The sequence below is a fragment of the Chamaea fasciata genome, unplaced genomic scaffold (assembly GCF_029207755.1).
Source record: "Chamaea fasciata isolate MVZ Bird 193981 ecotype frontalis unplaced genomic scaffold, bChaFas1.0.hap1 SCAF_9, whole genome shotgun sequence".
Taxonomy (NCBI): Eukaryota; Metazoa; Chordata; class Aves; order Passeriformes; family Sylviidae; genus Chamaea; species Chamaea fasciata.
In genome coordinates, this window is record NW_027094094.1 from 25,107,395 (window position 1) to 25,122,376 (window position 14,982).

Below are 14,982 nucleotides of genomic sequence, written 5' to 3' on the forward strand. Positions count from 1 at the left end.
TGCCTTTCACCTTTTTCATTTGCTCCCTGAGAAAAAGCTTTCTCTTGAAAAAAATTTGCAATGGAACTGATTGTATCTGACAATTACATCTAAAGTGGTAATTTTTATGATTTTTCTTGATATGCTGACACCTGTTTCCAGGAACACTGTTCCAGATGTATTGCTTTGATTTCATAGAGCCTTGTACTAATAGGTCTGCTCAATTTTTTTTACTCAGCTGATGTCATTGATTCTGCACAGACTTAAGGATGGTGAAGATTTGTAAGCAAACACTTATTGTTTGGAGGTATTTTAGAGATAGATAGTTTATCCACTGAAGAAACTTCTGGAATGAATTTATCTGTTGCAGAACCATTGCTGTGGTGCCCAGGGTCCAGAAGACTGGGACTTTAACATATACTTTGACTGCAAGAGTGAAAGCAAAAGTCGTGAGAAGTGCGGAGTCCCTTTTTCCTGTTGTATACCTGATCCTGCTGTAAGTCGTTTCCTAGCTTTGTTTTAGCTCTGAAGTTGTAAAGTTATGATAGGAAGTACTTCCTGAATAAGGTGTTGAAGGACTTTGAGGTGTCCTAAATGACCAAAAATTACTCTTGTGCAGACAGACTTTTTTTTTGTGTTTCTCTTGCATTCTTTTGGCGTCTAAATGTGGCAGAAAACGTATTGTCACCAGGATTTCAAGCTATTTTAGCATGGTTTGGATCTGAAGCACTGGTGGCTGGCATTGTTTAATTCCCAGTGTGTTGTTTCCTTGGATGTCTGGCCTTTGTTCCTGGCTTGTAAGGAGCTGAGAGCTCTAAGCAGTATGTTTGCCCCAGTCAGAATTAATGTTTCACCACCCCTCTGCCAGACAGGCAGGAGTAACTCCATTTGCTGCTTGTTTGTCAGTGATTAGTAAAGTACTCATGTATGAAGTTTAAAGCTTCTGAGTCAGTTCTTGGTTTTGGCAAGGTTTAGGTCCTTATTGGTTAATTTGTTTTACTAAACTTTATGAAACTCTCTGAGCCTTACAGCAGATGCCAAAATGTGGAGGTAGGAGCTTACATATAGTGCTTTATGGTATTAGTGGGAATACTTATGGCTCAAAATCCATCCAGCAATCCTTGTGCTGAGAGAGAGCCATTAGTAAGTTTTATTTAATACCTGGTAGGCTTCTGATTGTATTGGAAATCAGCCAAGGAAAGCTTTTGTCGGGGACAAATTCCATGTTCAGATTCCCCAGTAATCATTTTCTAGATTAGTTTTTTAGTAGTACATTTTTGGTGCTGTATTTAAGGAGGCAGAAGGATGCTTAAATCTGTTTAATGTGAGATTCTATTATTAATATTTCAATATAACTTACTATGCATTTTGTAAATGCAGATGTCTTCCTTGTGTGCTGGCAATGCAGTTTTCATGTTAAAAAGTTGAATGCCAAGTGATAGAAGCAGCTGAGGTTTCTGGTGCAGGATATCATCTTGCTAGCACACACCTTTCCTTTGTCATGAATTTTCTTGTATTCTGCTAGGACTTTACTTGGTTTTGCTAAAAATGCTTTTTTAAATGATTGGCTCTAACAATTCTGATATGTTTATGATATAAAAGATAGAAAAACTTGCTGTTAACAGAAGTGAGTAGAAGTCGATTGATTTGTTTATTTAAAATCTCTTTTGCTTTGCAGCAAAAAGTTGTGAATACACAGTGTGGCTATGATATCAGAAAGAAGGTAAGGTGCTGTCTGTCAAATAGACAAAACTGTAAAAGTGGTGAGATTGCTGACAGATGTGTCAGCTCAAAATTCTAGGGACTAATGACTGTGATACATCTTACTACAGGTAGAGCAAGGTAGACATTGTCCTTTGTTTAAAGTAAGCTTCTGCTGTGGGAGGGTAGAGAAAACAAGTGGGAATGGGTGAGGGGAAAGGTGTGTTTCAAAAAGGGGTAGGACTTGATTTCAAGTGGGCATTTCAATTGCCAATTGTACTAGTCTAACTGCTCATCTATTGTCTGCTGATTTGACCATCTATCATCTGTTAATTCTATGGTGTTTCTAATAACAGGATTTTCAGGAAGATACAAATGTCAATGTCTGAAGTTCCCCAGTTCAGATGTGTATTTTTGAAGTGTGGTTAAAACTCCACCTTTACTGCAAAAGTGACAAAACATTAACTTAGCTAGATCATGTGATTGATCTTTTAATAAACTTGAGCAGAAAAGTAATATTCTTATTCTTCCTTTCCACATTCAGAGCAAAAGTCAATGGGATGATCAGATTTTTGTCAAAGGATGTATTCATGCACTTGAAGCTTGGTTACCCCGAAATATCTACATTGTTGCTGGTGTCTTCATAGCTATCTCACTGCTCCAGGTTAGTTGTTAGTGTTATGATTCTTTGAAAAGAGTTTCATGTTTGCAGATAAAAACCTGCTGAAGGTAAAAGTAGTTATGCATAGAGGTAAAATAAAATATTTTGAATGTGGATTTTTTAGGTGTGATAAGAGGATGGCAGAAACACCGATTATAGTAAAGGGGAGTTGGTATAAAAATACCTGTTGCACAAAGCAGTGAAAGTCATTCTAAAAATACAGTGCAGTAATAATAGTGTGTGATAATTGGGATATATATTGTAACATTAATTTAGTAATATATAATCTATGATTATTATTTAAAATATTCCTTGTGTTTCAATGTCATTAAGGAGGATCTGCTGTCTGCTCCAGCAGATTTGCGCTCCAGCCTTCTATCACGAACCTGAAATGACTAAGATACAGCCTTGTCCTTCATGCTAGGGTTACCTCAGCCAGCAGTAAGTGGGTACAGCATGCAGCTCAAAAAGGTTGGGAATGTAAGAGCAGGGAAATAGGTGAACGGGTTGCAAATGTAATGTTAGCAGAACCAGATGAAGGAGTAGCTGTGATTTCTATTACCTCACCAGTGCTTGATACATCAAAGAGGGAGCTGAAATTCTCAATAATTGCAGCTTTAAAGGTGGATCCTACTTTCATTGTGACAGTTGTTTACACTGTTTTAATTTCTATGCTATGAAATTCCTTCACTTCAGTGGGAATAATAAACTTGTAAATCTGCTACAGAAAGTATTTTCCATGTAATTGCAATAGTTGAGTATTGACTGCTAGCAAAAGACCTTTCTCCAGCCCTGGTAATACTGCCCTCTGTAGCTTAGTGTTTGATTTATTTTTATCACCCTCTGGTGGTAGTACTTCCATGGGTTTGAGAAATGCTGTGCTAAGAGCAGCACCTCTTGCTTGGAAGATGGTCAAGACACAAAGTTTAATCTTTTGGCAGTGTGTTGATTGACAATAGCTTGACCATGTTGTTATTTATTCACATCCCAAGGCTCTGTGAAATCACTTTCAGTTACTTGTATTTTCCAACTGGATCTTTCTTGTGCATTAAGCTGTTTAACCATGAGACTGAGAATTAGACATAACCTGACTACATTTAAATGAAATCTTAATTTTCCAAAACTTCACCCCAGTTTTATATTATTTCTAAGAATATTGCAGGAAATTTGCTGAGTTACCGATTTATCCTCAATTTGTAAAGGAAGATTTCCCTGACAACTGACATGAATGTTAAAATTTCAAAATTGAAATGTCTCTGAACAATCTGGGACTACTCTAACTACTGTCTGTGACAAGAATTTCACTTTAGTACAGGTACTTGTGCATTCTGGCTGTGTTAAAAAAATTGATCTGAAAGCTGACTGGGTTGTTGTTCAAAGTTGTGGAATGAATGAAAATGTCTGGTTTGTAGCTTTAGCAGTAGGTAAGCATGGGTGTTTAGGACGCTCAGACTTGGCTAAGTGGATTTCCTCTAACTCTAAGGCATCTGGAAGCTTATTATTTTGAATGCTGGTGAAGTTTTACATGAAAGCATCTTTCTCATGAGTTTTATTACCTGCAGGATTCTGTTGCCTTTATTACTTTTTAGTAATAGCTGTGCTTTGATGGATGATCTTGGCTATGAAATGATATCTGAACCTGCCAACAAACATCTTGCAGGCTGGTACATTACAAGTGTTTTATCTCACAAATGGTATGTTTTTTATCGTTCTAGATTTTTGGGATTTTCCTAGCCAGGACATTGATTTCTGATATTGAAGCCGTAAAGGCAAGTAATGCCTTCTGAATGTGGAAGCAGATGCATGTTGCAAGACAGTGGATGTTAAGATTATTGATTGGACACCAAGGAGGGAGAAACACACGGACTATAAGAATAATCCCGTTGTTAAAAGCCTTATGTGGATTTTTTTTCCCTGCTCATGTTTTTTGTTAGAAGCTGTTACAAAAAAAAAAAAATCACCAAACATGTGCTGTCAACCTTTCTTCTAACAACTCAGTGCCCCAGCGTTGATCTCTGAGGAAGAAATGGAATTTCCCAAGACATCAGCAGAATAGATTTTAAAGACTGTAACAGGGAGACATAGACTGCTGTAAACCCTTTCCTTGAAGGATTGCTATGAAGATAGTTCTGTCTTCACTCCTGTCATCTGTCTTAAAATGTAATCTTTTCAAATGCTGCATGCTGATTTCTTCAGAACCTTGCAATCATATTAATCTCTACAGTAGACTTATCCAGTTATTTTTGGCAACATATCCAGCAACCATAATTGGAAAGAAAAAATCACAAACTGTCTAGATCTTTAATTGATTTTGTTATGCAAAAAAACCCCAGGTTGTGCAAACCCCATGCTGTTTTGAAAAATGCAAACCAGTTCCCAGGATGTGAAAAATCTGATTATCTGTAGCATAAGTTTTACAAATCTCTATTTCAGGCAAGAGGGTGTGAAGCCCTGATGCTGTTTCCTGTCTGAGAAAAATGTAAATATTCTTTATTTATAGAAGAAAAACCTCTATAAAAATGCTTATCCTTTCAATGATCAGTAATATCTTTAAGAAGTGCTGTCTGCATACACTTCAGAATGCAGCTTGTTTCAGTAGGTAGCAAGCATGCTGTGCTAGCTGTTGATGGCTTTTGTTATTCCTCCAGTTTCTCTCAACTGCTTTGTTGATCTTCACAAATCTTAACAGCCACTTGCAGGACTGATGAAAGACTTACAAAGTCTGTGTTAATACTTACTGAAGTATGTTTTAAAATAAGGAAGTGCAGATTTAGGAAAAGATTAAGGTTGTTGAATTTTTTAAGTCTTGTCTAAAGCTATTGAGCCATCAGTTCTACCTGGTTCATGGTTCAAATGTGAATCAAAATACAGTGAACCAGAATGACTTCTTCAGTCATTTTCTATATGAAGCTGAACTAGTCTTACTTACGTCAGGGTTTTTATTTTAATCAAGAGAAAAGTAAACTCTTCTTCCAGTCCTCCCTTTGTAGGGGATTAGTAGATGGATCTGTAGTTCAGTAGGAGTTCCAGTCTCTTCTGTAGGACTTTGGTGCTGTATCCTTAGCTTTAAGGTAAAAGTATGGCTGAAAAGTTCTTGGAAGTAGCTGTAGCTGCCAGTTTTACTGTGGGCCATATAACTAACATCGTTTACTGCTTCCAGTGACACCAGGTTTTTCAGGGTGAGCAGGTTCATTTACAGTGCCTAACACAGTGTAAATTTTAGAAAAGTATCTATTTTTATAATGATATTTTACTATATGTAGTGTGCCTGAAGGATTTAATATTTGTATTTCTAAAGTATAATGGCTTTCTTTGGAAGCTGAGCTTTTAAATATATTATGTCCTTTTCTTCTATTATGCACGTATCAACAAACATTTCACTGGCAAAAGTGGATCAACAGTAAGCATCTTTGTGTCTGGTTGATTGTCCAGACATCCTCTAGCTTGTGAAACACTTCAGACAGTGCTGATGTGTACTTCAGCTTCCACAGTTCTTTTTCTGGCCAGTGATTGAGACACAACAGGAAAAGGAAGCTCGTCTAAGGATGGCTGATTTCCGTAGAGTTGCAGAGAATAGTCTGCTATTAACTCATCTGAAAACCTGAAAGTAAAATGGCTAGAAGTACACTGTGACTTTTTAAACTTTGGTATACAACAAGAAAACAATAGCAGTAGATCACTGAGGGGAGAGCAAGAGGCATTTCTTCTGTAAAGCCGTGAATTTGAGGTCTGGGTTACTACTTTGTTGAATCTGAACCAAGAGGGGCAGCCAGAAATGTGTGATTGTACTACGACTTGGCAAGCAGCAGAGCAGTGGCCAGCAAACTTTGCTTTAAATTCTGGTGCTTGAAACTTTGCAACACCTCATCAACTGACTTACTTGGTTATGTGTGATAATCTGATATATGGAAAATTGGAGAAGGGAGCTCCCTATTTGGAACTTCTTGGTCATAAAACATTGTGTTGAGAACACCAGCTAGGGGGTTAATTTCCCTTTGCCGGTTTTTGACACAGCCAGCTTCTAATGCTAGGAAGGAATTCCAGCAGTTTGGTGAAAATCACTGTGGTGTCAAAGATGGCTGTGGACTTCATGCGCTGAAATTAGCTGCTGTCAAGAGTCAGCATTACAGATTAGAATTCTGGAGTCTGCAAATCTTGCCAAGTTACCTGAAGACAAATGAATACTTGTTTGTTTTTGATGGTGGGTTTTTTTTTTTTGGTGTTTTTGGTTTTTTTTTTTAGTACTCTTTGTACGTAAGCCAGAATTTAACTGAAGTATTATCTTTCCACAGTTTGTTCTTACTGGCTTTGGCCATATTAACACCAGCCTTTGTATCAGTGTTTCAGTTATTTGGAACTGAATTTGAGAGAAGTTCAACTTATTTGAGGATCTTTAAATTCATGGAGTGTTTTTTCTTTTTTTGCCACTGTGGATAAATGTCTCTGTGGTTATTCTGTATAATTTTTAAAATCCTGGGGCTCTAGGTTGTTTTCCCCTTGTATGTTCTGAAGTGCACCTATACATGGCTAGTGTAATTTCAGGCCTGTAATTGGAATACTTTCTACTTAGTTTTATTTAGCACCTTCTCTGTGGACCTGCAGTGACTTCATGGCTAAAGATTTAGGTTATGGTCTAAAAAAAGTCTTGTCAGCAAAAGCGGCTGGGTGTGAGCCTGCCTCTAAAGCCTCAAAAGAAAAGTAATTCAGTGGTCCCACGGAGAGGTTTCATACATTGTTGATGCTGAGATTTCAGCGGTTGCATTTGGAACAACTTAAACACTACAGTAGAACCTGGGTTTTTCATGAAGATGTCAAATGAGGTCAGACTCGAAGAACTGGACTGAGAGAAGCAAACTTCAATGTGATTGCTTTTATTTCTCAGAAATGAGCACAATTTATTTCCGTTAAGCAATGTATGTATTTGTCAGTCTGTTTGACAGTGCATCTGCCTCTGTTTTTATTGATATGACTGCATTTGGACAGAGTTTCCCTGTACATGAAGAGAAAGGTGAGTATAAGCACTGAAGGAAGTGCAGTGACCAAAGGACCTTGGGTTGCCTCGTGAAAACCTGAATGTTTCTTCCCAAGAGGTCTTTAGCTTTGGTGACCTCATGCAGTGCCATGTGGACAGACTTGTGCTTCCAGTCCATGGAGCTTGATGTGGCCATTGATTTATGTGTAGAATTGCCTTGGGTTTTGTCTCCCCATTCCATCCTTCCCACTTTCTTCCCCCTACTGCCTGTGTATTGTCATGCAGCTTGAACGTTGTTCAGCCACTGGAAAGGCAGCTCCTGTCTCCTCTTCTGAGATGGCTTTTCTGAGTGACTTTCAATATATTTTTTTCTCAAGCCTTAAATTTGATTAAATAAAATTTAATATTTTCTACTCCTGGAGTTTGATTCCTGAGATTTGTTGCTTCCAGTCACTAATATTTCACTCTCTAAGGTTTAGACTGGCTACTGAGACTGCAGTTTGTGTAACACTCAAAAATGGTGAAGGTCCAGGGGTGCTCTTTTTTGTATTTTGCTGAAGCTAGTTCTTGATATTTTTTTCTTTTCAGTTTGGGCTTTTGAATAATAGAGAAGACTGATGCTTTTCTTCTCTGCATTGTTAATGGAAAGCCATTAACAAGTGAAGAGCTGCAGAATGGTGTTGAGTAACTTAAATCTCTGAACGTCAAAAAAAGTTAAAAGTGCTGGTTTTTTCCCTTGTTATGTGGTCAAAACTTTTTTGTGTGTTACTCGACAAGTGACACTTCTCTGGGGTGGTTTTATAAAATTCCCTCTCAGGACTACTCCTGAGAGTGATATTTGGTGATGAGTGTCATGGGCTAAGTAGTGTTACTGGCTTTTGCAAGTGGGAAAGCTTTTGCAGGAACAAAGTTGTCGTGTTTGTTGGCAGACATAAGACAGTTGTGCTCAAATTGAGAACACGAGGCCTTGTTGTCTTCTAAATACAGTATGCCTTGAAATAGGTTTCTGAAGATCAGTGCTTGTGTTATTTTTTTTTCAATAGCTTTTCTGCTGGCTAAAAAAAAGTAATTTCTCCCAAGATTTTCAATCTCCACCACTTCAGGGTTTTGAATTTGATCTCCTAGGTCTGGACAACATGACTCTACAAGTACCTTCAACTGCTTCAAAAAAATTCCTGTAACAACGTGCTGTGGAATAGAATCCTTCTCGTGACCTTTTTAAATACAAAAGGATTCCACATGTTCAGAGACATTTGTTTTACTACATTTTTTTTTCATGATATAAAGGTAAACCCAGGTTCTCTTATGGGTTATAATGGATGGAATGCTGGCTGCCTCCATATCCTCACCCCTGCCCACTTGTAACTTCTGACTAGCTTTATTTCTGTGTCTTGTCCAAGCACTGTGTATTCACTGACTGCAGTTTCTTGTAAACTTTGCTTCTGCAGAGTCTCATTCCAGTAGGTGCTACTCTGAAATCAGGACAAGACTGTAACCTCAAGTATTTAGGAATAAAAGTTGTGACAGGAGCAGGTACAGTTTCAGAGATGAGCTTTAAGGCTGGGGATTGAAGGGGGAGTTTAGTGTAAAGATAGTTTCGGTTTTAACATGTTTGTCTAACAGTTTGGCTCACAGTGTGAGTCACAAAGTGCAGATGTTGAATTGGTGACAGTTAGCCCTTTGCATTTAGCTACAGCTTTAATCTAACTCGTGTTTCAGGTTGCATGATACAAGCTGAAGACTTTTATATAATTATTTTGAAGTCCCATTGATACAAGGAAAATTGCAAACGTGTATCCTAATCTCACAAAACCAAGCAGCTGAAAAATGTGTAATGAGTGGTAATTGCCTGATGTTTCTCCTGTGTTGTTTTTTAACACCATTTTCTTGACTGGACTTTTTCCTGCTGCTGTGTGTTAGTGGCTCAGTGAAGAGCAGCAGAGGTGCCAGTATCAGGGCAAAGAGATGTGCTAATGAGGGTTTTTTTATGCACAGCTTGCAAGGCAGGAGCTGCCTCTGGGCTTCAGCAGCATTAGTTGTGCAGCAGCGTGACAAATGCAAGGGTTGCAGAGCTGGTGTCTGCCTCAGCAGCAGGGCTGCCTTGCCCTGTGGGAGCAGGGAGGTTAGTGGGGTGGCTCTCCTCTCAAAACCTGTAATGTTGTCGTGGCTTCCTTGACCACATTTGCATTGCTGTGACTGCAGAGTTGCTCAAGGGTGTCTTTGATCTTGTTCTCTTCTATTTCTTGTCTCAGATCACCTGAATGGGAGATGAAATTATGACTTTTAGTTACCTGCCATGGCATAGTGGTTCTCAACAATTGTTACAAGATAGAAGTTTGGAGTACTTGCTGTTCATAATAAGCTGCTTCAATTAAAACATTTTTTTCAATAGGTACCCTTTCAGCCATTGGAAGTATTGAACAAATTAAGGTTTTTTCCTCCTGCTTGACTTCCAAGAACTTATTGACAGGAAAAAAAAAGCAAATTTTGAAGTTCCTATACAGCACAATTTCTATCACTTTTTTGCCTGTATGTTTTTTGCTACTATTCCATATTAGTAAGATTCAACTTTTAGCCTTACAGTTAGTGTATAAAATGCTAAGTATATACACCTCTGGAGAAAGGTCTTATAGATCATATCTGTTATGTCAATGCTTCATAGTAGCACTGAAAGCTGCAAGTTCTTTATCCCTATTCCAATATCTGTGTTGCTACAGGGATAAAATAGAGTATACTGCAACATCCAGCTTGACTGTCAGTACAGGGTGGCTCCAGGATTTGAAAGGCAGCTCAAGATTTGTGATCCATCCTCGCCTAAGTACAATTGTTTTCAATTTATGTAATTTTTGTGTTAAGATGTGAGAAAATGCCACGAGATCTTTGAACTCCTTTTCATTTAGTGGTACACATCCAGGATAGTCTCATCATGCTTGAAACATTTTAAGTCTTCCCTGACTGTGGAGTGAAACTGAAGGTTTGTCCTTTACATGCTTCGCTGAAAGTCACTGTGTGAAGACAGCATTGCTAAAATGGCTGCTCTGTCTCAGCTTCTGGTTTGCTCACAGCACAGGCAGAACAAATGTATGCCTGAATGTGGTACAGACTGCTTTTTTGGACATAAAAATGTTCTGGGACTGCCAGGCATTTGTGCATGGTGAAGTTGGACAAAGATGCCTTTACTCCAAGACTCTAATTTTACTATTTTCAGACTTGGTTATGACACTGACTCACTGGAATAAAGCCTTCCTCTCTTTTATGTTTTTCAACTTATGGTTTAGTCAGCTTTTCATAGAGAAGGGAACTACTTGACTATAATTTTTGGTGATCAATACAGAATGAACCTCCTATAACCTTTGCTTATTCACTGGAGCGTTGCAGGCAGCATATTTTGAAGACAAGAAACCTCTTGTCTTCATCACAAATATTCGTCTTTCATCACAGACAACTTAAAATGAAGTTACCTGAATTAAGAAGTTGGCACAAAAGGCCCATTGAATTGTATTTCACCTCAGGACTTGTATTATCATCTCGTAGAAGTTTGTGTAAGCTTTGAACTAGCTGTGATTCTTTAAAAGATTCTTCAAGGGTTTCTGAAAAATAAGCAAACAAATAGTAACCCTGAGCTGTTACCTGAAAAGAAATTATAAAGTGATTGTGCTTGCTTTTTAAAACAAAATTCTGGACTGGTTTTGTTTCAAACTGGGTATAGAGATGTCTTGAGCATCTGACTTCTGCACTGAAGCATTTCTGTGCTCTTTTCTATACGGAATTTCTTTGCTGCCCTTATTCTTGAAGACAGGACCAGTCCAATATTGACTGTGAATAGTTAACCTCATAGTAAATTAAAGCGAGCAATGTTCAGTGCTAGAAATGTTGATTCCCATTAGTTGCCCAAATGAGTTTGAGAGTTGTAATGGTAGACAAGCAGTAAAATGGGCTGTTCAGTCTTACTGGATGGTATAGGAAATTACAATTTTCAAGTTTATTTTTCTTTTTAGTCTACCTTTTGATGTACATAGATTTCTGCGGTGTCTCTTTATTGTAATAAATTGAGATTTATTTTCAAGTTACACAAGAAAAATCTGAAAAAATTGTATGTAACTCTGCAAATTAGCTCAGGAAAAGTAGTTTGAACCTTTACAATTTTCTCACTTGCTTCCCTTGCAGCTTCTATAATGCCTTTTTATTTATGCTTCTGCTTTATTCTTTCCTCGTGTCTGAAGATTTCTGCTACTTATAGTCCTCAATTACCATTTGAGTACATAATTTGTCCTTCATTTGGCCTTTATCATCTTTTTTTTATCTCCATCACCTTCACTTTCCCTCTCTTGGATTCTGTAGGTTTCTAGCATCATATTATGTTACTCAAGTAGTGCCTGTCCACACAGCATAATAATGACTCTATCCTAAATAAAAAAAATGTCAGGCCATTCCCAAAGCTTATTGATTTTATGATCTGGATGGTGACAACCATTTTTTCATGCTAAAGAGCTAAATCTAGACAAGAAACGTGCTTTTTTGTACATGTTACCTAGAATTAACAGCATGACAATGTTTCTTAATCATTGAGGATCTTGCACAGATGAATGCTTTTAGGAGGAAAATACCTAAATCAATGGCAGACGCTATTGCCAAGGCTGTCAGAGCCTCATTCTGCATGGCAGTGTGTTCACTTGTTGTCATGGAAACCAGATGCTTCACTCCTTGTGCTGCCTGGATGGCTTTGACCACTTCCTGTGAAAGCAAAGGTAAAACAGATGGAACTCTGATGTAGGAGTACAGTAGAATGAAGAGGGAAATGAGATTGCTCTCTGCAGCTTCTGAATAGAGGGAAATTATTTGTCTGCTGCAGTGCAAACTGACAGTATTCAAAGACTAGAGATAAGATTGCTTTTGGCACTGATAATGCATGTCTGCTTGGGGCTGGTCTAACACACCTGGAATATCCATACTTAGAATTAACTATAGATGAGTCACTGTAAGATAATTCTTTTTTTCTTATTTCAATTTGTCCTTATTCAACTCTTTAATTTCAAGCCATCAAACCAGCAAGGTTTAGTTTTGCTTTATCAAAGTCTGTGCAGAGCATATCTACTATTTTAGTCACTGCCTCATAGTAAAGCACGGCTGGGATGCCTGTGTGTAATAGCACAATTTACAAAAACAGAAGCCTGTTTGAAAATGCCAGCACAGAAAGATCCTGCCAGATTCATCCATTATGGGTAAGTGGGCTCTTTGGAGCTTCCAGAAGACTGACATCTAGGGACAGCTCTGGGTTATTTTTACCATTTGAATTTGAATTTTGAAACAAATTTATTGCCATAGAAAAGCTTTACCTGCTTACCATTTGTCAAGCCTTATTCAAGCAGGGTCAACGTTGACAAGTGCCAGTAAGAGGCCATGATGCTGGTTTCTGTGAGGTGTCTTCTGTGCTTATGGAATGGACAGGTTTCCCCTTACTGGTATTGAGGCAGACCAGAGAGGTTTTCAGTGTGAACCTTCACGGATTTCATTGTGAGGCTGTATGTGCTGTTTAATCCCTAGCTCTGTCTACAGGCTTTAAAAATCTTTGAGAAGGGTGAAGTGGAAATCCATCAGAGCAGCAGTTCTCGTACCTGGGATCTGTTGTGGTGCAGGATGGATGCCAGCAGGCGGTTTGCCTCTCTGCAGATGCCCCCGGGGTCACTCACACTGCACCACTGCACCAGCCTGTTCAGCAGCAGGGGGTCTTGGCCCAGGATTTCAGCTGCATCAGCTGAAGAGAAAAGCATCGCCAAGAGGCATTCAGAATCCGACCTCTCAGGCTGTCTGTCACAGGAATGGGAATGTAGAAGTAACTGGGGCCATGGACCTGTGCTTAGTAACCTCAAAGAACTCTAATTGAAGCACTGAGCTTTTAAAAGATCTTGGAGATATTTACCAAAGGAGTCATGCAGGGGAAAGACAAAATAGGCTGCTCCAGTAGACCTATCCTTTTTAAAGGGTTGCTGAAGTGTGGGGCTTAAAATAAGCAGCTTTCTGTCTTGGGAAAAAAATATTCTGTTGCAATACTTCAGGAGGCCCATCCCTTTCCCACTTGGTTTTTGGCGCTCACACTTTGAGCCCTGTACAATGTGATCGTGGGCTCTTGGGAACCTGTTTGTGCTGTTTTGGTGATAATTCATTACTGTTGGTAGTGTGGGCAGCCAAGTCTTAGTACAGAATGGCAGCATGTCAGTAATTGGATGACATGAATTTTCAGAATGTGTGTTGAACCATGTATAAGGCATTATCAGAAATTCCCCTTAGTGTGGAAGAGCCTTTTAATTTGCCTTCCCCTGTGTTTCTCACTGGATAACTTTTCCTAGGAAGTTGAGCTCTAGTTACGTGAACATCTGTAACAGAAGGGATAGGTTTGATAGAGGCATCACCCAACTCCTGTTCCTTTCTCTGTGTGGTGCATTTCTTTTGAGATATACTGGAAGAATCAGATGGAGCATGCACCAGAAGGTCAGTGCCAATAAACCACATGACTGCTCTGGATATTTTCCAGAAGCTGTAAGTCAGCCTATACTCAGTTTTGGGGGAGGAAGATGGGGAAGTACACACAGTTTTTAATTTGTCCAGTGTGCTAAGCAAAGATCTACAGGTCAAAATCCCACAAGGAGTCTGGGAGCTTGTGGCCTAGCTGACATACTTTGTTTTGAGGTAAGTGTTACTGGGCATTGCACAGCTGTGTTATGTCCTGTGACACAAGACTCTTGTTTCTAGTCAGATGTTCCTTGTTAATCTGCAGAGATCACAGTAATCCAGTTTAGTACAGAAAGTTGAAGTAAGAGGCTGGAGGATGGAACCAGTTTAAGAGATTTGTTGCAAAGGCAACAGTTTAACAGGCAGTAGAGCCCAGTTAGTTATTCTTAACAAGAAGACCTTTTCACTTACAATTTATTCAAATTTATCATTTTATAAGTTTGAACTTTCAGTTATGCTGAAAGTCCTTTGGCTACTGGAGTGCACAAATTACTCTGCTCCTCTGACGCCAGATGGTGGAAGAACCAGGAGTGAACATCTCTTTAGAGTAACGGAGCTGACGGATCTGCCTGCAGTTTTCTGTGGTTAGGAAGAAACCTGCCCCTTCTAGTCTGTAAGCCTTAGCATGCTTGCTGATAGTCAGAGTAATGAATTTATAAGGCAATTAACTAATTTAGTGTGGACTTCTTAGTGGATGTGTGTTCATAAGAGTTTCGGGCTGAGTTAATTAAGGGCAATGTTAGCTCATGGGTAAACAGAAGAGAAGGTAATTAAAAGTGGGAGAATTGTTTGTTCATAGGTGGGAATGGATAAACATTGAGTCTCCTAAAAAATTTATTCTACTTTGCATTTTGATAATTATGTTGCTTCAGATTTAGAAGTTGTGCCTTGTGCCAAATTCCAACTTTGTATTAGGGCTGGTAAAGGAAATAAAGATAATTTGGTGTTTGATAATTTAGATCTGTGTTACTGTGATGTCTCAGTTTTAAATGTTAAATGCCCTGTCACAACTGAGATATAACTTTAGAGAAATGACCTTACAATGATTTCTTCAAAGCCTCAGAAGAAGATGATGCTAGGTTTCTATGTATCTTGCAATGTTCATTTTCTACCACAGTGAAATGTAAGGGAAGGCAGCTTTTCACTGGACTGGACGTAG

General features: G+C 38.7%; 2 protein-coding genes across 5 annotated transcripts in view; one reads left to right on the plus strand and one right to left on the minus strand.

The window, feature by feature from the left end:
* The window catches only part of TSPAN14 (tetraspanin 14), a 45,918-nt gene that overhangs the window by 27,498 nt on the left and 3,438 nt on the right, over nt 1-14,982 (plus strand). For 2 of the 4 annotated variants that reach the window (XM_066191554.1, XM_066191553.1), the window contains exons 6-9: nt 350-475; nt 1,658-1,702; nt 2,225-2,344; nt 4,057-7,726. In XM_066191554.1, the coding sequence (XP_066047651.1) occupies nt 350-475; nt 1,658-1,702; nt 2,225-2,344; nt 4,057-4,128 (363 nt within the window). In that variant the 3' untranslated portion in view covers nt 4,129-7,726. Of the gene's footprint in view, nt 1-349; nt 476-1,657; nt 1,703-2,224; nt 2,345-3,493; nt 3,773-4,056; nt 7,727-14,982 lie in introns of those variants that run through there. The other 2 variants (XM_066191556.1, XM_066191555.1) reach the window with 2 other exon arrangements.
* LOC136294101 (rap1 GTPase-GDP dissociation stimulator 1-like) overlaps nt 9,437-14,982 on the minus strand; it is a 29,788-nt gene continuing 24,242 nt past the window's right edge. Inside the window, 4 exon segments of the mRNA XM_066191551.1 lie at nt 9,437-9,570; nt 10,775-10,903; nt 11,921-12,047; nt 12,929-13,068. Coding sequence (XP_066047648.1) covers nt 9,437-9,570; nt 10,775-10,903; nt 11,921-12,047; nt 12,929-13,068 — 530 coding nt within the window.